General features: G+C 48.0%; 1 protein-coding gene across 5 annotated transcripts in view; it reads left to right on the forward strand.

Moving 5' to 3' along the window:
• CFDP1 (craniofacial development protein 1) overlaps positions 1-25,141 on the forward strand; it is a 66,768-nt gene that overhangs the window by 12,676 nt on the left and 28,951 nt on the right. For 2 of the 5 annotated variants that reach the window (XM_056360641.1, XM_056360642.1), the window contains exon 5: positions 6,960-7,064. In XM_056360641.1, the coding sequence (XP_056216616.1) occupies positions 6,960-7,064 (105 nt within the window). Of the gene's footprint in view, positions 1-6,959; positions 7,065-17,068; positions 17,194-18,401; positions 18,446-19,230; positions 19,506-25,141 lie in introns of those variants that run through there. The other 3 variants (XM_056360640.1, XM_056360643.1, XM_056360644.1) reach the window with 3 other exon arrangements.

The following is a 25,141-nucleotide window of genomic DNA, read 5'->3' on the forward strand; positions in this document are numbered from 1 at the left end:
TCTGGTGAGATGCTGGCAGAGCCTGCTTTGCAGCCCTTGGGCCTGGGGTTTCCCCTGCCGGAAAGTGCAGCTTGCAAGATGGATATTTTTTTTTTTTTTTTTGTAACTAAATGATTCTGAAGCAAGAGTGTTTCTGTGTTAGCCTGAAGGGAAGGCAAAGCTGTTTGCTGCCTTACTATCTCATTAACACATTACAAACTGAGTCAAGCTTAGTCTGGCCTTTTCCCCATGGGGATGCTTCTACTTTGTAGTGTGTTGGCTCCTGTTACGATCTGTGTAACCTTTGTGTCCGGTGTTCATAGCTGTAAGTGAATTCTCAACCCCTGTCTCTGGACCTACAACAGTCCTTCTTTCAGCAAAAGAAGGGACCTGTAATGTGAACATTGTGCTGCTTTGCAGGAGTTGTGGGATCGCAGGGATCTCTTGCTTTTGGCGTATTTACAAGTCATGGTTAACAGGGTCAGAGGACTGTCATGCTCGCACGTACAGCAGCTGCATCAGTTCACCTGGATTGCTTGCCTTGGAGGTGTATTCCATAATTTGAATTTAATCCTTCTGGAAGGCACAAATGAAAACCATGGGATACCTCAAAAACTGAAATGCTAAATGCATGGCAGGATTTTGAGGCAGTATAATGGGGCTGGCTCAGAAAATAATTATCCAAAGAAGCAAGCAGAGACCCGATCCTTGGAGGTACTTAAAACCGGGGTGGATAAAGCTCCAGGCAACAAGGAGGTGAAAGCATGTGCCCTGACTGTGGGTCAGCTACTCCAGAGAGTTTGATGTACTCTACCTATTGCAAGCCCCAGTGGGATCTCAGTAACTGGAGCACTAGTGCCTTTTGGATTTAGAGAGCTTCTTGCAGAAGTAGCAAGCAGAAGCCCGAAAGGGGCCTGTCTGCTTGGTCAGCATCTCACGTGGCAGCACTGGCTGTATGTTTTCTTTATGTCTGTTACAGAGTCCTTGTCATACAGGAGATGATGGAAAATCAGTTGTTTCCTTCAAGGCTTGTGAGGTTAGGACGTGGATGTCAGAAAGTACTTTTTATGCATTATTGATGTTAAAATACCATTCATCTCTTGCTTGTTTTCAGATGAATTGGTTGGAGATCCAGCCTGGGCAGACTGTCTGGGGAGCAGCACATGCCTGCTGTGAGGAGCAGCACCAGGCAGGCAGCTTGGCCCTTGCTTGACTCCAGGAGAGCTCTAATCAGATTTGTTTCTTTTTAAAAGCCAGCCAGCAGCTTCTGTGCAGATAGGCAGCGCACAAAATTATCAGTCACTCCAGCCTGGTCTTGTCTGTGTTGCTTCAGGGAATAGGCTCAGTTTCCCAGGGAACAGCTTCTCCCACCTGGCTTGAAGAGCAAGGTTTGGAGAATGTTGGTGGTTTTTTTCTGAAAAGGAGAAAACAAATGTTTTACTTTGAAATTAGAAAAGTGATAGGCACCTATTGATTTTAACTCGTTTGCTTTACACCAGGTAATCCAGCATAAAATATGTACCCAGTGTGCAGGCAGGTACGGCCTGGAGGCTCAGATGTGTGAGGACTTAATTCTGTCCTGGAAGGTGTAGAACATGTGCTGAACGCTCCAGCAGCTTCAGGACCTTGCAGGCTGGAGCACCTGCTCCTTGTACAATGCATCTGTCTGTAGAAGGCACCCAGGATATGGCAGCTCAAGCACAAGGGTCCACCAAAAAAATACTCAAACAAAATATTCCTCTTGGCTCAGAAGGGATTCGTTTTTTACACAAACACCTGTAGATGAGTATTGCTGCTTCATCAAATGATCATTCCAGAAGGCTAGAGGACTACTTAATGAGGCTAAACACAGATGGGGAATATTGAAAAAGGATAATTAGCCTCATTTCCCCCCCTGCCTTGGTCTGTGATTCCCTAGAGCTAACAACATTAAGATTGTGTGGAAAGTTTTATAATTGTGTTAAGTCTGAACTGGGGCAGGTTTCCCAAGTGAGAAATGTATGTCCTGAGTACAAGTGGTGAAGAGCTGGGATTTTCCAGAACTTCCATTCTTGCTCTCCCTTTCTCAGCATGGAGGTCAAGGGAGATGGCACCTTTGTGCTGCTGCTTTTAGGGATCTTAACCATCTTCTCAGTTCCAACTCCCCTTATACCCAAATACGAACATGTGCTTTCTCAGCCCGATGCACACCAGGCGTTTTGATTAGGAGAATGCGGTTGTGTTGAGCCACCTGGGGGTAAGTTGGAGAGATTTTGGCACTTGGGATACATGAGATTGCTGTTACACAACAGGCTATGGACAGAAGCCTGCAAGCCTTCTTGATGTGGCTGTTTCTTTCCCAGCTTCCTCTATCCTGCCTCAGAGACCCTGCCTCCTTTTCCCCTCCTTGCAAGGATGCGGCTCCACTGATGCCCTTCTGTAAGGGCTTGCAGGTGCTGCTTGCTCCTGAGCTGGGCACTTTCCTGACACTCCACAGCCTTGATTTGCTTTATGCTACTTTTGTTTCTTGCAAACAGGGCTGGATTCAGCTGTGCTAGAGGCACCTGACCACTGCCCTTGGGCGATTCCTGGGGTGTGGGTGTTGTGCTGTGCCAGGGTAGCCGGGGTGGGTTGATGTGATGGATTGGGACCCTCCTCTTCATACCTGGTAGCTGTACACCTGGTGTAAGACCAGAACACAGGAGAAAAGCTGGTATATTAGACTTACTCTGTCAAGAACCAAAGCATGACAATTTGGTTTTAAGCCCCTTTTGCAGATTAGCTGGAGCTGTGTGAATGCGATGCTCACTTTAGCCTGTATTCCTCCTCCTTTTTAGCTGCTTGTGTGGCTGAGGGGATGGCTGGGAGCAGATCAAACACTTATTCTAAAATTAGGATGCTGCAGTTCAGTACTGTAAGTGTATGCTCTGTAGAATAACTTCAGACAGCCCATGACAGCATGTGGGTTGTGCTCTTGTGGCTTGGTGACCAGCATACGTAACTGGGGCCTTTTCCATGCACGTAGGTTGCAGCATTTCAGTTCTTAAATGGGAAGAGAAGGGTGACCAGTTCTTCAGTGGAAGCTGGAAGTGGCATACCCACAACTGGGCCCAAAACAGGCTGGCTGGGTGGGTATGCTTAAATGCTTAGGTACCACTTTGGGCTTGGTTCAGAGACAAAGGGTCCTAAGGAGAACACCTGTAAGTATTAGAGGCACTTAGTGATCTAGTTTCTAGCTTGTTTTCTTTACGATAACTTTTAAACATGGAAGACCTTTCTATTTTACAGTTGTCCAACACCTTGTACAGTAGCATTGTCTGCTACCAGGCTCCAGCACAGTCCAAAAAAATTAATAACTGTTCTGTGTTTTGGAAGTCTTATTGTGCAGTTTAATAGCACAGCAGTATAATGAAATCTTTACGGGAAAGTGATGAGTGTGAGTGGTTTTGTGTGTGAATTACAGGGTCTGCAAGTGGGCGAGACACTAGCTACTTGTTTTATTGCTGACAATATACTTATTTTCATGTTTGTTCCTGGATTACAATGTGTGAATAGCATCCCAGTAAACAGTCAGGCAAATAGTTATTTATCAAGTATTTAAAAGTGAAAGGTCTTGTAATTTTCCTTAGTAATGACTGTGATTTCTTCCAGCTGGATTAATGGCTCCCATTTCTCCCCATGAAGAACAAGAAGTGTTTTGGTTTCTACATGGCGAGTCATTGTCTTCCATAATAATGCAGACCAGAGGATTTTTTTTTTTTCCCCCTTCCTGGCCTGGGATTTGGGAAAGGTTGAAATGTGCATAACCTGAATTAATACCTTGTAAAGCCCTTTCATATTCTTTCTTTTGTCATTCCTCTTGGAGTGGTGCAGGAGTTGCAGCTGGCATCAGCCCAGCAGCAGCTTGCCTGAGAGCTGCTTTTGTTTCAGTTTATGAGGCAATCAGCGGGTCTTGTGATGGAATTGCCTTGAAAGGTCACTTTTAATTACATTTCTGACGCATTCCTCTGTCCCCAGCTGGGCAGTCCTGGTGGAACAGGTTGCCTGCAGCTTTGCAGCTGAGTTTCTGTAGTGGACAGCTTCAAAAATATATGCTAGAGCAGCTGCTGGCAGGCCAAAGGGAGCAAAAAAAATTGAACAAGGTGTTATGTTCTGTGCCCAGCCACTGCTGCTGGTACCCTGAGATGGTAGAGGATGCAAGTATTGAAACTTTAGTAATCCCTTGGTAGCAACCCGTCTCGTGTCCCTGGATAGCAGTGATTTCTTTGCTGCTGAAGTGTCTGTCACTGAAGGGCTGTGCCAGACCCTCCATGTGCATCATGTTGAGGGGCCTCAGCAGGCAGAGGTCTCTCCTTTCTCACCCTTTCTGGGACTGAATGTCTTGTTGCTCAGAGAGCTGTGACTTGTAGTGCCGGCCCAACCAAGAGCATGCAATGCTGTCAGACTGCAGGCTGGCAAATCCCTGGGGCCACTTTTCACATACGTCTTAGCTTTGTGCCTCCCTTTACCTCAACCGGTAGGACAGACAGCAGTCAGTTTTATCTGTGGCTTGGAGAAGGCTGAAGACACTCATGAGGTTAAGACCAAGGGGCTCTACGTTATGATCAGAGCTCTGCCACAGGCTGTGAAGGCTCGTTCCCCATTGTGTTGTGCCCAGATCCTGTAAGTTGTTTAACTGCCGGATTCCTGTAGGCTTGCGGGAGCCGAGCTGGGCTCTCTCTTAGTGCAACAAGCAGAGCTGGTGGCAAGGTGGCAAGGCATGCTTTCTGGGACCTCTGCTTCCATTCCCAGCCCCTGCCTCCTCTGTACTCTTCAAGCCCCAGAAACGTGCAGGATTTAATAGCTGCGATCTAACCCAGGAGCAGGTCCTATGACTGTACAGAGGCCAACAGAGAGAGTTTTTTTCCAGGGTATGCAGTTACTACACTACGCCTCACATCCCTGCGTGCTCGGGGTCTGCCTGGTGTTTCTCATGCAGCTCACATGCTCCCTGCATGCCGAGGGTGGACCCTGATGGCACAAGAGTGCAGGGGGGTGACAGGAGGAGGGGGGACCATGCCGGGAGCCAGCGCTGCAAAGTACATGAGAAACTGTGCTGCTCCCCAGCTGGGCAGGGAACAGAGCCGGCTCTTTGGCTGCTGCGTTTGAAAATAAATAGGCTGTGTGATCATATTAATCTGAACCCAGCACTTGCGGTTGAGGGGGAGCTCTGTGGGGAGTTCCGGCTAATTGCTGCATGAATACGCCAAGTTTATTCTGTTGAAGGAACTTCATGGGTGCAGAGTAACCTTTGGCGTATGACTGCTGTGGGATGTAACTGCTGTTGCTGAGGGCTGTGACTGGATGGTGTGTTTGGGATGTCTTAAATTGTGACGATGCAAGGCTTTTGTTTCGTTCTGTACTGCTTTCCCCCTTTTCCCACCCCACCCCTTTCCAATCTGATCAGCAAAGACTTCTAAATATTCATAACATGGGATTTGTCTCTATCCACATGACTGCCACTGGTTTGAAAGGCATGTGACAATGCAGGGGGGGAAACAGGGTTAATCTCCTCCTGCACTGGCAGAATGTGGCTGTGCAGGAGGTGTACAGCACAAGAATTTATTCTTATTTCTGAACATGCCTTTTCCACTGTGTTTGCAGCCTGCAGAGAAGGAGGAAGAACAGTTTCCCTTCCCTAACTGCTTTTTCAGGTGCTGATTCACTGTCAGGGTGGGGACATGGGTGCACTAGTTGTGTACAGGAGGGATTTCAGGACGTCAATGCCTCTAGAATTAACGAGCTCCACAGCGCCTTCCTCACCGCCAACCCAGCAGTAACCCAGCTGGGTTTGCAGCTCCTTGGGTTTCTGCGTGTCCATCAGCTGGTTTCTACATGGAAGTTGCAGGGTCAGGTCAGTGGGTAGGAGGCGAGCAGCAATTAGCCTGACTTGTAACCAAGGCGGATCCTGTGACTGATGAGGCTTTCGGTCTTTCATCAGCACATGCTCTAGAGCGGGGACGAGCCTGCCCACGCTTGCTGGCAGCAGGTGCAGCCGGAGGCCCAGGCTCTGGGATGGAGGGTGGGATGGAGGACCATGCCTTCTGGGCTGGCTGAGCCGTAGGTCAGGCTGCCTCTGTGCCCCCAGAGCTGCAGGGCCCTGCAGAGGCTCCCAGGCTTGTGCTCCAAGGGAGCAAAAGTGTTCTGTTGGCAAAGCGGGGCAACCTCATTAAGAGCTACTGAGAGCATGAAAACCATGCTGCTGCAGGCAGGTCACTGTAAATGAGGGGGCTAAAGTAGCTGGGGTTTTCTAACAATTAATTATTGAGTGGTTTTCTAGAGATTTTCTCATGTTTGTAATTCATTCCCTGCTGTAGATGCGGTATGGATTTACAATTTTTTGAAGTTCAATATTCTGTGCCCTCAGGGCCTCAAACAAAAATTAACTAGAAAATGAGAGCAAATTTCTGCGTTCTGCCTCGTCAGAGCTTTCTCTCCTGTTCCCTTTCCCCAGAGCCACTTTCTATGCTCTGGTTTGGGTTGCAGATGTTGCCAAGCCTGTGTGCCTTGGGCTGCAAGACGTGGGTGGCAGAACAGCTGTGGCAGAAGAGCTGCCTCACTGACCAACAAATGAGGAAATCAAGAGCCCAATTAAGAGCCTGGAATTGCCCCCAGTGACCTGAGCAGAGCATTTAGTAGCTGCTAGTGAGACAGGCCTGTTTGAATGAACAAGCATTCCTGTTTGAAGAAAAAAATTCCTCTCCTCCCCCAGAGCTAATTAGCTACTGATTTCCCTTTTTTTTTTTTTTTTTTTTTTTCTGCCATGAATATAGAGGGTTTGTCACTGGAATGAAATCTTAAGGAGATGTTCTTCAGCTTGCAGCCAATGGAGGTGATCTCTGTGCAAGTGGTGTGGGGACTCCTGTACCTGGTTTCTGTATTTTCTTGCTGGATCCTTGGTTTTTGGCTGTTGTGAGTATAGCTTTTCCTTACCCTCTGGTTTGTCTCTTTTCCTCCAACAGAGTGACGAAAGAAGTGGACTCAAACTCAAAAGAAGCTAAATCTTTTCTGAAGCAGCAAGAGAAATGGCAGTCAGCATCCCCAGCTTCCCTCCCAACAGTCTCTGGGTGAGTATGTGGTTTCTCTGCCCAGGTATGGACCCTTAGTGAGGAGGATGGCACTTGAGCCAATAACATAGACTCTGCGGTATTTAAACTAACAGGTATTTGTTTTCTGCAGGATTTCAGTGGGAGCAAGACTGTGCCTGGAAGGTGTGATGGTTTGGGGGGGAGGGAGGCAACTCATGAGTCCCAGTGACTCACTTCATAGGTTCAGGCTTGAATTTCTCAATCCTCATAAATCATTCATCCTAGTAAGGAAATATTGTTTTGAATGTCTTGAGCAGCCAAATGAAACTGCAGGTAGCCAAGGAACATGCCTGAGATTGCCTGCAGTTCCTTTGACAGGTGCTTCTTGGGACCATAAAAAGCTATGGCAGGCTGGGCTGTGGCTTCCGATGAACTTTGGGGGAGCAGTTGAAATATGCTTTTGCCTCTTTGATGTTCTCTAATATCTCTTAATACCATTTCGATGTGGGTTTGTCACTATCTGTTCAATCTTTAACACGTAATTCTGAGATTATCATAATGCTTGTCAAAGATACAAAGAGGTCGGGTCCCCTGTGCATCTGACATGCCACTCTGTGTGGTTCTTGATGAGCTTGGGAGATCACCTGCTTCTCAGGAATAGAGGAGATGCTTCTGTGTTCCAACAATGATTTTTATTTAATTCAGTCATTTGCATTTATAGTTGAAAGACATAAGCTGCATACGATTTGGTCACGTAGAAACAGCACCCATCAAATACATACATTGTCCTTCCCGTTTGCTGAAGAGCAATTCTCCAGTGTGAGTTAAGGCTGCCTTACCCCAGATAGGCTGTTACTCAGTTGCTGCAGCTGGATTGTCACTCATTTTTCCAGCCAAGTGTTGCATAGCTTGTAGTTAGATCAGGGTAGTGAAAGCATAGTATTTGTGTGTGTTACTCTTGACAGCTGCTGTTCCCCGAGATGACTGAATGCATAGATGAGCATAGTCTCTCGCTGTTGTTCACGCTGCACAAGGGTTCATCCCCACAGAGCTCATTAATTGTAACCTAAGCATTGTGTACGGGGTTTTGTGCTGGAAAAAGCTTGCCCTGAGTTGGACTGGCGTTCTTTGTTCAATCTGTGGTGGTTTGGGTGGCAGCTGAAGCTAGGGCAGCTCCTTGCTGTGCACGCTGCTGGTGGTCCTGTGTCATCAAACCTGCCTTTCAGTTGCCCCAGCAAATGCTCCGCTGCTCTGAGTGCGGGAAATTTTGGTAGCCCACTGGGAAAGCCCCCATGGGCTTCTCGCCTTCCTGCTCTGCTGAGATCCCTGTTTCCTCCTGTATCTTACTGGCCCAGGGGAGGAGGTGGATGGCCAGTGGGCCTGCACAGCCTGGTCATTCATTACAAAGGTGCACAGCTGCTTGTGCAGGACCTCTGACAGCTCAGGAGAAATAGCCAGAGCCTGGGTTGGGTTAGCACTGCAGATATCTGAAGTGAAGAATCCACATTAAATACAGAAAGAAAGATCATTATAAGACATAACAAATTAAGGACTCCTTTAGCTTTCCTCCAGTGTGATTAGTTTGGAAGCAGCTTAATTAGGTCATCATTCATCTTGCTGATGTGTGATGTCCTACTGACAGTTGTTTGGCCAGAATATGCAGTGGTCTGGCTGTGGGAAAGGGAGAGGAAAAATTCCCTGAGCTCACATGTCTTGCCTGCCTTCAGAGCATCAAACTCTGATGCAGCACAGCCCCATTTGCCTTCTGTTTTGTGACCTGCTGCTGAATATTCTGGGTTTGTGCAGTGATACTACAGCAGAGGCATCACAGTGGTGTTTTGATCAATGTGTGGAATAGCCCAGTGCTCTTGGAAGGGTTTAGCAGGAGACTGTCTGGGGCAGCCTGGCCAGTGTCTGCCCTCTAGCCTGAGAGTGCTCCAGGGAGTCTTCCACCCTGCGATAGTATCCGAGACTGATCCCTGAGACTGCCAGCAAACATGCTTGCCTTTGGGCTTAGGAGGATGCTTCCAGCTGGGAAGTCAGCCAGGGTATTTTCAGGTGAGATAACTACTAACAGGCTTGCAGTGTTCCTTGAAGCCAGAGGTGAGTCCCTTGTGTTAAGAAAATTACAAAGGTCAGGTTTTAGACTTGGATCCAAGCTATTGTCCAAGCCCTGCTCCTCTGGAGCAAGGAGCCACAAGCCTCCGTGACATGCCAGAGCAGCACCTGGGCACTGACAGAGCCTGGTGTAGCCTGATGGTTCTTTGCTGGTGCCCTTTGGCTACTGAAAATAGAAGTTTTGGGGGAGAGGATGTGTTTCTTCCTTGTGTATTATAGGAGAGCCCCGATCTGCATCAGTGTCACCAGAAGGCAGTGGAAAACATGCGATTCAGGATCCTAGATGTGCCTGTGGACACCCACTGTGCCATGAGCCATTGTCAGCTCCTAGGAGCTTTGTCAGCTATATTTTTTTTTTTTTTTTAAAAAAAAAAGGAGCCTTGCCCTATGTGCAGGGGATTCGAGCAGCTAAGAGTGGCCTCTCCATCTGGCTTTTCTTTCTTCACCTTGCAAGCAGTTTTCATTATTTCTGGTTGCAGCCAGCCTACCCTGCATTTATTTAATTTCCCTTCTCTAAACAGACAGAAGTAATCCAGGAAAGCAGCGGTCACAAAACCAAACATCCGGTTCCACATCTCTACGTTACAAACCCTCGCAGCCTAACTGGTCCAGGGGAAGGGATGTTTGGGGCTGAAAGTGCATTTCCTGAATGTGTTTAACATCCATACCGGATGTGCTATAAAAAGCTGGATTTGTGCTTGTGAGGGACGTGGGGGTGGTTGGAGGAGAATAACTTAAACACTTGGCTGTAATTAAAGCCAGGAGTACAAAACAACCCACCCGGTGTTCTCAGCAGGCTTTGCTAGAAGGGTCAGAAGCCCTTGGTTCCCAGGGATGTGATGGTTTCCCAACCTTCCCATTATTCCCATCGTGTCCCCCTGTGACACCCAGCTAGGCAGCGGTTTGTCAGCAGTGGGGATCGGTTTGTTGGAGGGGTTTGGGGTTGACACTCTGTTCCAGCTGCGTTTCTGTCATGCTCTTGGATTGTGTTAGGCTCTCACTGATGCCGTCAGAGGTATCGGATGTGATGAGGGGGCCCACTGATCCCTTCTGATTTGCTATCACAAAAGATGGGTGGAAGGCTCCCAACATTCAGTAAAAAGCATTCCCCACCCATGCCACTAAGCCTTCTTGCCTGTCTGTGTGGTTTATGGCTCATGTCCTATCCTGACCACTACTCCACAGCCTTTTAGGGGCAGCAAAAGTAGCTCCTGGTTGTAAATGCATGACCTGACAGAGGGGTGCTGGTTGCTGGTGCTGGAAACCTGGTGCTCTCAGAGCTACTCTCTGCCCCCTCCCTGGGCCAGGCAGGACCTGCGAGCTGGGTCCCTCATCCTCTGAGCTAATAATCCTATTTTGCAACCACCATTTCATATTCAGAGGATGTTAGAGCAAATTAAATCCTCTGTGCAGCTTACTGCAGAACAACTGTGTGTGTGTACTTGTGCACGTGTGACTTGAGACGTAACCGGGGGGTTGAGCCACAGGCTGGGAAATACCTGCCCAGAGCCAGGCCCTTTGGCACGAGTGGCTGCAATCTGCCCATCAGTCCTTGATGCTTCTCAATGCGCAGTAGCGTTGCGTAGGGAACAGTGTGGCTGTAGCAATCCTGCAAATGAAAAAAACATAGTTGGTGGATCTTATTTGAGATTCTCCTCTAGGCAGCTGTTTCTATATGGCCTGAACAGGAGCCAGGAAGAAAAAGGGAGGTTTTTCACTGGCTTTGTTCTTGCCTTTGCTTATTACCGAAACCATTTGTAATTAAACGTGGACTTGCTCACTCAGCCCAGCTGTTGCTTTTCTGTTTGATCCTGCCTGAAATTGCAGCGGTGAATGTGTGACCTCCTAGGCCTTTTCATGCCTTGTAGGCTGGGATAAACACAGGGTAAAAATCTGCCTTTGAAGCAAGGAGGCACTACTCCCACGGAGTTCAGGAGGTGCGGTGCTTGCAGACCCTGGGCTGAGTTTGGTCTGCAAGGGTTTGGACCTCTGTGCAAGACCCAGCAGGTCAGCACTGCAGGAAAGCTCTGACCCAGAAACACATACTTGCCCTGAACAAAAGATAAACTCCAGCCTGTTCATCATGGATGCTTTCCTCCCCTCATCTACAGTGGAGCAGTTCACGTGGACTGACCATTAAATGGTGTGAATAGCTTCAGACCTTTGCTTTTAGAAGTCATTTATCCTGCTGCATGATATTGTTGGAGTAGAGGGACTCCAGCAGGAGGACATCTGTCAGTGTGCAGGAGGAGGAACGGTGGTAGCCCTTGTGGGAGGATACGGATGGTGGGAGAACCTGGAGCATCCTGACCCGTTACTGTAATTTCTACGCTAACCTTCCCCTTCAGCCTGGCTGCTTCTAGGAGCTGCTTTGCATCCAAAGCTTTTTCTTGCAAAAGATGCCCTTTCTGCATGAGTTGGCTGAAGCTAATTGGATCCCTTTGCTATGGTGACCAAAACTGGTTACTTGAGATCTGAAGTGGACACTGGTGAGACTGGCACAGGCTCTCGGCTTCTGTAAGCCTCAGATGATCTCAAGCAAGTGCTGCAGCACTCGCCTCCAGGGAGCAGTTTCATTTCACAGCAATCCCTTGGGCTTTTTTCTTCAGAAAGCAGGAATTTACAGTCCAGCTTCAGCTCGGTATCAGCTGCAAGTGGTTATTTAGCTAAAACTCTTGAATTTTGGCTTGTGCGGGCTGAATAAGGATGCAAGTAAAGCCAGTAATCAAGACCTTTGGGGGAGCTGGAGGTGAGGGTTTTTTCATAGTCACTTAAGCCATTGAATAGCTCAGTTCTTGCTGGTGATTTTGAGGCTTCTCGGGTTTCTCCTGCGCTTCCCTTGCTGTGCTCCAGAGAGTGCTGTTCTCCCAGACGGTGAGTTCCAGCCCCTTGCACCACAGCCAAGTGTCTGGGTGTGAGTAGCACATGACATATTTTTCTGTGCACAACAAGATGAACCAGCCAGGGGCAATATTCATGTGCCCTAGAGCTAGTTTTACTTATTTCCTATTCATACGCTTTGGTTGTGAAAGATTAAATGTGGCAGTAGCTGTTCCAAGTGAGTAATTTCTCTTCAGGTCTTAGATCCTTTGTTGGTTTTATTTTTGTTTTAATTATTCATTGTTAGTGTCTGTCTACTGGTTTATGCATATCCACTCCTTGAATCAACGCGGTAAGGAGACTGAGTGATGATTTTTTTTTTGAGTATGCTGGTTTTTATTTGCTAGGGGGGCTGAAATTAATTACCCCATGGGGATGAGTGTGGAAAGGTGTTTGTGTGTACAGGGAAGGGGAGGTTTGTCATTAGGCTGGTTCAGTATTGAAGGAAAGGATTTCCATCAGCTGTAGTAAATAAGACGCCGATTGCTGCACACTTGTAAAGCATGCTGACCAACCTTACCCTCTGAACATCTGCCTCCCCTCTTGAAGTCAGCATGGATTGAGGCTTCCAGTCCCACGCGAACTCAGACCCTTTGCAGAGCCTGCAGCAGCGAGGAAGCCGATCTGGGGCTGGCGCGGGTTTGGCAGCAGCAAGGGCACCAGCGTGGGCATTGCAGCCCATCTGAGAAGCAAAGTAAGTCAGGCTGCCCAAGCTGCAAGCCATGGCTGCACAGGTCAGATCCTGTGCTAGGGCCCTGGTGGCTACCTGGAGACAGGCTTCTCCGGGGCTGCAGTCACCTCTGAGGCTTAACTGTGGGTGGGAGAGCTCTGCCATTTTGGGTCTTTGCCCCTTCTCTGGGCAGTTCTTGCTCTTGACCTCGTGTTAAGCCTTTTCCGGTAAGAAACAAGAGCTCCAAGTATGGGAAGTTTTGTACCCGCTCTCCCAGACTCAAAGCAAAACGTGCGCTAAACATGCTGCTTTTAAGCTAGTCTCTCAGGAGCAATCCTTTCGTGTTCTTAGGCTAAATGAGTCAATGCCTTCTACCCCAGCCTCTGTTTTGCAATAGAAATGAATGAGATTTTTTAGCTCCATCTGCACTTTCCTGCAGCCGTGCTGACACACGCGTGGTTGCTTTTCCTTGGGGCAGTGGCATCTTATTGGAAAGAAGTTTAGCAGTGTCTGTACAGCTCTGCGCCTTGCTTCAGTCCTCTGTCTTGATGTGGCTAAGCTGGATCCCTGGGCTGGACTAACTGGGATCAGCTGTTTCTTTTTCTAGCCTCGTTGGAGGTTCAGCAGAATGGAATCCCAGCTATTTGAGGACTTCTATCTCTAAAGCATCTGTCTTATAAAATACAAACAACCCCCCACCAGTCTGGGGCCTTTGATAATTCCCCAATGAAAGTTGTGGGGCAGTTTTCCCTTAGGGCAGTACAGGTTTTATGAGGCTTATTTTCATTTGCTTTCATCTCTTAGATCATGAGCATTTCTCTTTCTCCCTCTGTGAAAATGATTGAGGAAATTAACTGCTAATGGAGACCGAAGCCAGCTGTATTTTTATTCCAGACCCCTTGCAAGTTTGCAAAGGGAACCCCCTGTATCTTCCCATGTTAAACTCGGTCTAGTCAGAGTGAGAGGTGAGAGGGGCAGCCTTGCATTGTTAAAGCCTGGGATTGGAGGTGGATGCTAAGAGCTCCTGTTCCCAGCTGTGCCATGGCTTGGGGGTGTGTCCACTGAGATTTGTTTCCACTCCTGTCTTATTTTGCTTTTATAGTGCTTCCTTGCATATTAACTGAGCTGCACCATGTCCCTTGAGTGTCTCCCCCATACCAGATGCTTGTGTTACATCCTCCTGCTTTCCCACACTCGTGTTCCTCCCTTTTTCTCATGTCAAGGAACAAGTTCAGCTGAATCATTCTTCATAAAATATGAACCAGCTAAGTAGGGCTGGAATGGCAGTTGGAGTAGAGCGATGCTCCCTGCTTTCAGGCAGTTTTGTTGCCCCAGGCTTTTCACATATTAGTGACTTCATTCATGGAAAATCACATACTGGTGGCCTCATTCATGGAAAATCAGCACACCAATATTTTCCAGCGCATTTGTTAGCCAAAACTTTGATCTGCACGCTAAGTTGTCAGCTTCGTGCAGGACTAGGCTTAGAAAACGGGCATGCCCAGGCTGGCTGGCTTGATATCAAGATGTGAAGTCAAGCAATTTGAGTTAGTTAGCAACTAAAATGCTGGCTTTCTCCCTTCCTGTCTTAAAGGAGATGTTGATGTGGCTCTGAACTCTTGAAGGGTGCGTGATCTCTCTTCAGAGCTTCATCCTCTTTGGTTGGCAGCAGTCTCTGCAACTGCTCTTTTGTTTGTTTCCATAAAAAGTCCGAGAGAGGCTGAGCGAGTGTCTGCCCTGGCCATGGGGATTTCCTCTGCCGGTTTCTGGCCATGAGGATGGTTAGCATGGCTGGGGTTCGCTTTGGCTGTTGCTATCCTGGCATGGAGGTGACAGAGCCCCCCCAGTTCTTGCAGTCCCCTTGCTTATTCCTGCCCAAACCCCTGAGCCTCGAGTGAACTGGTGCACAGGCTGAGCTGAAAGGGCACCTTAAGCTCCTCTCAAGCTCTCCAGGGTGCTCTAATACAGTCTGCCAAGCCATGGAATACTTTGAAACTTCTTGGATGGGGAAATAAATCCTTCCTGATGCATTGGGTTACAGCCCAGTTGGCTTTGCCCCGGAGCCCTTTGTCGATGCGCTCTTCAGAGCGAGTGTGGTCCTTGCAGCAGTTGCTGTACCAAGGGACCTTCTGCAGAGGCAGATAACTGGTGTCACGTTGGCAGCAGACGTCCTTCTGACTGTGTGAGGATGTGTGTGAGATGGGCTCGTGCTCACTGAGACGGGGAGTGGAAGAAACTGATTTACTTGAAGTTTCTGTTAGAGACCACTCTTTTTTTCTGGGGATCCTAGCAGAAGATGCATTTTGTTGCCCTTTATTATAACATCTGCTCTCGATTCTTTACTGTGAGGGTGGCAAGGCGCTGGCAGAGGTGCCCAGAGCAGCAGTGGCTGCCCCATCCCTGGAAGTGTTCAAGGCCAGGCTGGACGGGGCTTGGAGCGACCTGGTCTAGTGGAAGGTGTCCCTGCCCACGGCAGGGGGATTGGGACTAGATGATCTTTAAGGTCCCTTCCAACCCAAACAATTCTATGGTTGTATCAGCAAATAATCATGGATATGGGTTTGATCTGACCTTGTGTGGCAGCTTTGATACCCTTTGAGGAGCTCGTACTTCAGCGCTGTTGCTATAAGCCTCCAGGCAGCCAGTGGACAATACAGACGCTTGTTCATCACCCGACTGCCTGACTTGAGAACAATGGTGGCGTTTCTTGAAGTAACAAGTCCTGGGCATGTGCAGGGTTGGATTGTAGCACTGTTTTTTTCTCCTTTAAGCTGCAGGCTTGACAGCAGTGGGCTGGGTTGCAGCACGTGTGAATGCAAACACAGAGGAAACTTGGACCTTTTGGAAGATACTCATCGAGAGAAAGCAAATGGCTGTTCTTTAGGTCCTTGCCTGTTTTGCTTTGTGTTTGAGTCTGTGTATGCTGTGTCACCAGTATGCGTTAGGAGGTCGGTTGAGATGCTTGTTTGGCAGCAAGGAGGGGGTTAAAGCAAACCCGCAAAGGCTGCATCTCATGGCTTTCATAATGCAAAGCCGGTGGGAATTCAGCCGGCTTCATCTCCCCCTACCCCCCTTCCCCGCTGCTAGAGGCAAGCTAACCTTCCCCACTCCTCTGGATCTGCATCCCTGCCAGTATGGCTCGTGCAGGGAAGCTCTGCAAAAAGCAGCGGAGGTGTAAGCGTGTGAAAGACAAGATTATTAAACTTTCTTGGGAGAGCACTGAAAGAGTCGTTTTCAAGCATGGTCGTGCAGTTCCCTTACACTATGGCTGGTATGCAGCACGCCTGCCCCTTCATCTGTGACCTGCAGATCTCCCATTGCAGGATGGCTGAGGAAGCAGCTGGTATATACAATATCTCTAACTCTCGGGAGACTGGTATGCAGGGACATCCTTGGCTTTGCCGTAGGCTCTGGATGATGCACAGCAAAGCCGCCTTGGCCAGAAAAACGGGAAGGTGATTCAGTTCAGCAGTGGTTTGTCCAGCACCCGTCATGCTGCCCTGTGCTGCAGCCAGGAACAGTTCCTGTGATGTATGCCCTGCTGCCAGGCTCTCCATCTCACTGTAGAATGCACATTTTGCTTTAGAGAAGTGCTAAACAAGCAATGCAGTCCAGGGCCTTTTGTTGTGTAGTGTTCACTTTAAGGACAAGCACCATCACGGTATTTTTCCTAATGTGTAAAATCCCTTCTCCCTCCCTGCTGTTTGCAATAACCCTTTGGAAAGCTGGAAGGGCTCTCCGTTTCCTTTCCTGCTCACACGCGTGTACTTGTGAGCCTCGCCAGTACTGTTTGGCTGTTTGCTTGGGGGGGGGGGGGAATGTATTTTTTTTTTTTTTTTCCTACTTACCCAAGTCACAGAAGAGTGTGTAGTGTTTGTTTTGGAAACAAAACCACTTCTGGAGAATTACACAGCCTCTGCAAACAGATCAGTACAAAACAGGTTGTGTGCTTTGGGCTGAGTCTGAAGACTGTACAAGATAGCCATCTCCTTCCTCACTTTATGGTTTCATGGCCATTGTATTTAACAAGGACTCTAAAGAAACCTTTGAAGGGGTAGCATAGCACCAGCTTTACTAGTCCTACGGGACAGTCAAGATGCTTTAGCAGCTTTCCCCTGGTCAGTGCTGTGATTGCAGGGCAGGGTTTGAATCTTTTATGGGAGTGGAATATCTGCATTTGGACAAATGGGTAGAGTTTTTCATGCTGACTTTTCTCCAAAGCCTTTGGGAGTAAAAGTGTGTGGGTGAATATTAGTAAGAGGTTGGTCATAGCTGTTGAGGGACACTACAGAGCTGGCTGTCTTCAGCTTCCTTTGTCACAAACAAATGTCTCCTGGAAAAATAATTGCCTTCTGCCTCCTTCCTTTACCACTAGGCGAGCTGGATGGGAAGTCGGTAGCACTGCTGTACAAGGAGTGCTTTCCTGTCTGCGTGGCACAGGGACCCTTTGGTCAGCTTTGATACCTTCCTGCTCCACAACCTGCCGTGCTCACATGCCAGGTCAGTAGGTATCGGTGCTGCATTGACCTTAGCTGCTGAACTTGTCTTTAACAAGTATGGGACTCGCTGTCAGGTCTAGGGGAGCTTGGGAGTGACAGCATTGGCACCATAGACACCTGTAAACAAATAAATGAGTGTTGTCTTTGGCCATGGGATTTTTGGCCAGCACTCTTCCTTTAGGAGGCAATGAGATCATATTGACAGGACTGAGTATATAAATCCATGCAAGCTCGGCCACAGGTTGTGGAAAACCTTGAGCACAGTGTCCTGGAGCTTAAAACGCAGGCAGGAATTGGCACGTTCCCTACACGTGCTCATCTTTGTGCCAGAGCTTCTGCTCTGCTTGATGCTGGGAAGGGGAGTGGCTGGATATCAGCCATTGCAGTTATAAAGTCTTGATTTTCTGTATCAAAACTTACAAACCGAAGGAGCCTGGGACAGTCCTGGAAACTCCCAAGTAATGCTCTGTTTAGGATTCCCAAAGCAAACCTTGCAGTTGTCTCCTCACCCATTTGCTGTGCTTTTCATCCCCCTTCCACACCTCCAGTGTTGCGTTGTAGTGTTCGTTGCCAGTTAACATAACGCCAGTCTGTGCTGGGTGTAACTTTACTACAGGGCACAACCCCGAACTAGAGACCTGGCAAGGCAAGCTGGACCAGCTTTCCAGCAATCCCGTTCTCAGGGTGACAGGGAAAGCTTTGAGTGTGCCTGTACGTTTGTTGTTGGTGGGTTGGCTTCATGGTTTATAGCTTGGTGTAGTGCATGGGAGGAAAAAAACCTTTACAATATGCAGATTTATTGCTACTACCGGCTCTGTAGGACAGATGGCTTCTGGAAGATCAGAGCCCCTCGTCCCACTGGAAGCCCTAAGAGCTCGGTAGCTGGGGATTCAGTGGGGTGAATCTAAACCCTGCTTATGTGGGATGGGGACCTCAGTCAGCTCGTATACTTTTTAGCCAGTAAAAGTGCAGCGTCCCAAGTCACATTAGAAGATTATTCAGAGTCAGATCTGTTCCTGAAATAAAAGGAGGGCTTTGAGTTCCATCCAGTTTTGTCCACGCTGGCAGACTAAGCCATCACAAACTTCTCAGCCTGAAGCTGCTTTGGGAACACGGTGCCTTTATGAGCCCAACCTGGCCTCTTGCTGCTGCTGTTTTTCTTGAGTAGCAATGAAAAAATGCAAACCCTCTGTGCCCTTTCTTTGCCAGGAGCTGTGCTTTGCCAGGAGGGACTCTAGGCTTTAGCATCCTTCTCTAGGCAATTCGAGCCAAGGAAAGTGGGTTTGTGATGTGTGCTGAAGGTACTGAAACCATTACTGGAATGGGTGAAAATGTTTGGGACTGACTGTCCTGTTTGTGTGCCCCCCTGGAGATGCCCTTTGTCTGGTCCTCATCACTGCGGTGTGGTTCGTGTCTTCATCCTGACGGTTAAACAGAGAAGTGAAGGCACGAGCAGGCTGGCTTGCCTGAGGTTAGAAGTCTGGTGGATGAGGTTTCCCAGATCTGAGGTTGACCCCAAGCTTCTGGATTGCCTTTGCTTGTATCTTCCCACGTAGCCTTTGTGTCGGCTGGGTTAAATGCTGATGCTTTCATGTGAAAGATCTGATTGTATATGGAAAGCGATTTTTAATAAAAACCCCCCAAAACATCCCCAACCCTGTCTGAATTGGGCATACCCAATGTGGCAGGCCTGCAGAACAGCTCCTTCATCAGCTGCTTTCAGCTACCCTCTGCCTGGCTGCTGGAGCTGAAGGCCAGAAATGCTCGTGAGTTCATATGGCCTGAAGTCCTGCATGGCACACTTCTCCCTGGCCACCCCAGTGCCAAAGCACTGGCCTTTCTCTGGTCTCTCTGGTAAAGGATTTCAGCTAATCTTGAGTTGAAGACCTCAGTAAATGAAGAATCCTCCCCTTTCTTGGCGGTTAATTAACTGCATCAATTACTGTTTCAAACAACTTGTTCAACAATTTACAAGCACGCCAGAACTCCTCAAAATTCAGCAAATTGCGTGAGCTCTGCTCTTGTGTGTTTTATTTAGGTGCCACTAGGACACTAGGTTGTCTTTATGCCTGTTTAATTGAGAAGAGGCTGCCGCTGCCCCTCTTGCTGTCCAGCTGTAGGTGCCTGTCTCTGTGCTTGAGGATGCAGAGTGGCTTATTTGTGACATTTACCGGCTTGACCAAGGGCAAACTCCAGAGCCGTATAACTGTGAGTGATTCATCTTTTCTCCTCATACATGGAGATGAATGTCAGGATGGATGTCAGCTGTCTGGCTGATGCGTGAATGAATCTGTTTTCATATGTGCACCTTGAGCTGAGTACGTGCATGTATTTTTTACTGTTTGCAATAAACCTGGAAATATGGATTGTGTTGGAGGAAGAGGGCCTTTCGGTTTTAAATATTGATACCAATATAACGGGGTTGTGGCTGTGATAATCAGGGAGCCTTGAAGCGTTAGCTATGAGATTATGCTGAATGCCGTGGGGAATTCAGCGTTGTGCAAAGCGATAACGTGCTTCAGATGCAGAAATAATGGACAGGGTCTTCTTGGATCCACAGGCTGTGGATGTGTGGGGCTGAAAACGGGAAAAGGATTCAGACTGAGTCTTAGCAAGAGACCCGTGACAGAGGTTTTTTATTTACTTTGATTTGTGATGTAACTGAAAAGAAAGCAGCTGCCCAGAACCCCAGGCGCCTATGGATTGATTGCTGTGGAGGAAGAGGTGAAGACCCTGTTCCTTGGAAATGCTGGAGGCATGGCGAGTTGGATGTGGTAGGTCGTCGTCATCTCTGGAGCCTCAGTTCAGACAGTACAGAGTAGTTCTGCTGTGTGGTTCTTCATCAGCTAATCAGGTTGAGCGGTCATCCAGAAGGCACGATAAGGGCTGAGAAACTTTTTAAAGTAACTTTCAGCGGTGTTCTCATCTCTGATCCTTTTAGGACTTCAGGCCTCATGCAGAGTTAATACGGAGTCAGAATGCTCTGGGTTTCTTGCATGTGCAGTTGCCCCTTCCCCAGCAAGGCACCCATCACGTGGCTTGTGAATAAACTGTAACAGGGGCCCCCAGACCCCTGAGCTGGAACCACACGGAGCATACCTGCTGCTTCTTGGAGGGCTTACTAGCGGAGGCATAGCTTTGTGCAGGCTGAGCTGTGCTGCTTCCAAATCCGAGCTGGCTTTGTGCCTTGCTGTGCCTGGTCTAATAAGCTCTCTCCGAATGGGATTTGCTGGGTAGTGCCTGTTGAGGCACGCGGGCTGGCTGCGGAGCAGCGAGCAGAGGTCTGATGCTTTGTCTGGGCATTGCAGCCCCCCTCCCTCCCCTGCTGCTGTGGAGATGGGGAGCTGACTGTAGGGTATTTTCTGCATCTCAGCGCTGGCTTTTACATTAACTGGATGTAATAAGCGTGGTCTACAACATGACTAGTAGTCAATGGTTATTTAATTTTTGCAGGCTGTTCCAATGTAGCGTATAGCTCTTGCGTGGAGAAGCATTCAAACTGCAGGGGTAGTTGTTGGTGGGCAGCAGAGAACAGCACAGCACAGCTGGGACTCACCTGGGCAAGGTGAAGCTGTGCAGGAGAGGGACTCGCCTTTTGTCCTGTGCCAGAGGGGTCTCAGCGTCTGATGCATCTGGTAGCGGTGTGGGAGCACATCATCATGAGTTAGTGTGCATGCCAGTTGCCTACGCTGCCCTGTAGAGTTCAAGCACCTTAGCATGTTCATTTGGAAAAGGAAAAGCAAGCTTATAAAACATCAGGATAACAATCTTAATGTAAAAAAGCAAACCACACTGAGAGGCTGGGGGGGAGGACAGGGATGGCAACTCAGTCTCTTAATTCAACTGAAGTTTCACTCAATGTGAAGAGAGTAAATGAGAGGAAGTCATTTTTCTCTGCCAAGTTCTTTATTTAAACACAAAAGCTTTTCCTGGCTACTTGCAAAAGATACTGTTAGCAGAGTGGTCCTGTACATGACACTTCTTTCACTGCAGCGTCAGCCAAAAGATCTGGCCACTGGCTGTTGTGTTCCCGCTATACCTCTTGCATCCATGCTTGCTGGATCTTTTTGCTGAGCTATTTCAGTGTGCTTAGCTGAAACTAGCCTGACTGCCAGCGTTGCATGCTAAAACAGCTCTGCAACAGCTGAGTGCTGGAGCTGATGTCAGGGAAGAGGTGGATGTGATTTAAACTGTGAAGGAACTTCAGTCTTGGTTAAAGACCTTAATCTTTTCCAAATGAGCTTGTTTTCCTGAGGCAGGAAAGGTACACCAAGGAAGGATCGTTTCACACTTGACCTTTCATCTTTCCTTACGGTGCGTGCTCTTGGGTGGTGCTAGAGACAAGGTCCTGGATTAGACATGACCTTTGGACCACAGATGGCTTGTAGTATCTCCCCTTCTGAAAGCTGCTCCCTGTGCATGTCTGTTAAGGTAACATCATCATTTGTTGTGTAGACTCGCAAGACAAAATATTTCATGTTCCAGTAGAGCATCACTGGAGTCACATACATGCAACTGCTAGTGCCTCTGGTCTTTGCAGTCATAGCTCTCTCAAACCTATGACATTGTGATAGCATTTTCTTCAGCTTTTTAATTAAACAGAGGCTTGAATTTCATATATTTATTTCCACATTTCTTCAAAGGTCTTATGTTTGCCCCCTTCCCCCCTCTTCAGCTTTCCTGGTAGATTATAGCCTGCTGGAAAACATAGAGCACATTGTGAAGCCCAAAGCAAAAGCTGAGTCAGCGGTCCTTCCCATTTAGGCTGCTGTATTCATGGAACAGGAGGTTAGCCTTAAAATCCTTCTGCCAAAAAATACTGCTGCTGTAACGGAACTGGTGCCCATTTTATTAGCTGTTGCTGTGTCCTTTAACTTAGTTTTGAAAAGAATGTCGTCTACTAGTGCTTTAACACTCTGCGAAAGAGGTGGGGGTTTTTCATATGCCAAAATAATTCTGATTTTTCTATAAGAAGCATTTGGCATCTCTTCTTCAGATCTCTGGACAAGGGCTCTGTCCTAGGCACAGCTGATGTCACTACTAACAGTGGCCCCTGTCATTAAAGGATTTCAACTCATGGAATCATACAATCATTTCAGCTGGAAAAGTCCTGGAAGCTGCTGTGTGGAAGCGCACGGACCTTGCTTATAATCTGAATGTCAGCACATGGGTATGATTTTATAGGTTCAGGCCCACCTGTGGTCCTGTAGATCAGGTCGTTCGCTCCACCATGGGTCTGCTCCAGGTTGCACTCCGATCTACAAAGAGCCAGCCATGAGCTTTCTGCTGGGGACTGGTTCAGCTCCTGGAAGCAGGACTGGCTCTGGGGCTGCCAAACCTGGTTCCTGCTAGGAGCATCTCCCCCGCTCTTCCACACTGCATGGAGCTGTAGGGATGTGTTGCTGCTCTTCTGTGCTTCCCCTCAAGGAGAAGGGGGTATGGATGTGGTGCTGGGGGGGGGGGAGGGGGTCCCTTTAGTGCAGGCACAGGGCAATGCAGGAATAAAAAGCCTTCCTTATCATTCCCATCTTCCTTACTGCCTGGAGCAGATGCGTTTGTGACCTCGGGGAGGTGGTGGGTGTCAAGACCTGATCCATGTGCCTGAGTGTGATCTCACTAATGTGTATGGAACTGGAAGCAAACACAGCAGCAATGCAGGACTAGCCAGTAATGAGGTGCTGCTGTAAAGAGAAAAGCAAATCTCATCAAGATCCCGTGTTCTTCATGACGCAATTGGTGACAGTTTGGGATGATATTCCAGGGAGAAAGTGGGTTTTGAGGAGGGAGCTGGCCAGAGAGCAGTGCTTCGCATGACAATGGTGGGAACTGTGGGTGTCTGTCATTCCCGGAAATATATTCAAATGCCCTTCTTCCACCGGGGAATTAAGAAGTTATGCAGACTCGGCCTAGTTTCATTATTGGATTTAAAACAGGTTTTGGCAGAAGGCAGCCAAGCACATCAGGAGTGGAACAGAAAATACTCTTCCTGAGTCAAAGAGCCTGGAAACCGCCTCTCACACCATCTAAAGCAAGTGACAAATGCTGCTTGTTGTAATCTGAAATCTTTCACTTCTCTCCCTCCCCCACATCCATTGTGTGCGTGAGTGCATAGGCTATTTATTAGCAAATTTAAAGCCACAGGCACAAAACTATTGTGGAGTCACCCTAGGACCCCTGCACTGGAGGAGGAACATGTTGCATTAAAAGGTACTTACCAAAGCAGCTGAATTCAGCCTCTTGATTGCCTTGGCTACAGCTCCAGGTACTTATACATATTTTTTCCTTTTAACCCTTACTACTTCTCCAGTCTGATCTGCGTTTTTGACAGATGATTATTATCACTGAACGAGCTGGCAGCTCTCATAGTCTCAAGTGCTGCAGAAGTCCTGATGCTAGTTGTAATGCATGCAGGTTGCCTTTGAATATTTGGAAAGAAGGACTGTAGAAAACTCGTATGGTATGAAGCTTGTCTGCGCTGGTGCGAGCAGGAGTGCTGAGCCCTGCTCTGTCAGGGCAGGACATACCCTGGTCCCAGAGCACCCCTAAGATCACAGTATGTCTTGGACCCCAACGGGGAGCACTTCTCGTCACAAACTCTGGAGCACAGTGAGGCCGATGACAACTAGACAGCTCATTCTGTAGGTGTTTTCAACATTTCCCTGGCTCTGTCTTTAGTGGTATTTTCTAACCCTCTGCATTTGGGCTGAGTACCTCTCTCAGCTTGGCCTTCTTCCAGCTGGCCTTCCCCAGTGCCAGCGCATGAGCCTGGAGCTGTACATCAGTGACCCCTGCTTCTGGGTTTGTTTTTCACAGGTGTCTCTTGCAAAATCTGTCTCGTTAGTGGGTAATCTGTGACTTGTCCGAGTCTGAAGGAGAAGCTTGTCAGTGTCAGACCCGAACCCAGCCTGTCAGTGTGTGAACACCTTCCTCCTATGCTGAAAGATTGTAGGGGCGCTCAGACCAGTTGCTCAGGATGTCTCAGTTAAGCTGTGTTCAAAGCTGGGATAACTACTGCGCAGACCGCTGTGGTACTTTGAGACCTGTTGATGGGAAGAAGAATATTCCACCATGATGGATGGTGGGAGTCCTGGTACGAGCCCAACGTACAAGGTTTGAACAAGTAGTGAATACTAGGATGAAATTAATTCCATGAAGGGCCCTATTTTTAACTTCTTGACATATAAAATTCTTTGTAGCTGCAGTTTGGCAGGGTCCTGTCTCTTGCAACAGGGGTCACTACTTCCATACAATGGTAGAGCTGGTTTATGCTATTTTTACTAAGCTGCGAAAGTTGTTTTGCTAACGTGCTGTGACTCTGCTTGCTTCCCCACCCTTAGACTCCATCTGTACACTTCAAAATAGTAGGAGGAAGAGGGTAGAGAAAGAACAAAGGCTCATAATACGAATGGAAGGAAACTAGGGAAATTCAGGAGGAAATGGACAGTGAGAAATACAAAAAGATCCAGCTGCGCTGAATGCATGGGGCGTGAGTGCACAGGGATGCTTTCTGCTTGGTATTCAGAGCTCAAAACCTGCATTGTGGAGCTGAACTTTCCTTTGAGTCAGTGACCTATTCAGACACCTAACAATGTCCATTATGTACAGTCAGCTTGTTTATGTGGGCTTTCTTAACTTTTTTTTTACCAGTGCTGGGCTTTCTTACCTTTTTTCACGTACAATAAAACAATATCCTACTTGTGAAGTTGCCAGGCCAAGCTAGATTTTGCTGTGCAAGCGCTTGACCATCAGCTTTCAGCAACCATCTTATTACTTAAGAAAGATTTAAGAGCACAAACTATGATGACCAGATGCTCAAGGAGAACATGGAAGCGTTCAAAGCCAGTTGGAAGTGTTCAAGGCCAGGCTGGATGAAGCTTTGAGCAACCTGGTTTAGTGGAAAGTGTCTCTGTCCATGGCAAGGGTGTTTGGTCTTTAAAGTCCCTTCCAAC

The sequence above is a fragment of the Falco biarmicus genome, chromosome 15 (genome assembly GCF_023638135.1).
Source record: "Falco biarmicus isolate bFalBia1 chromosome 15, bFalBia1.pri, whole genome shotgun sequence".
Lineage (NCBI taxonomy): Eukaryota > Metazoa > Chordata > Aves > Falconiformes > Falconidae > Falco > Falco biarmicus.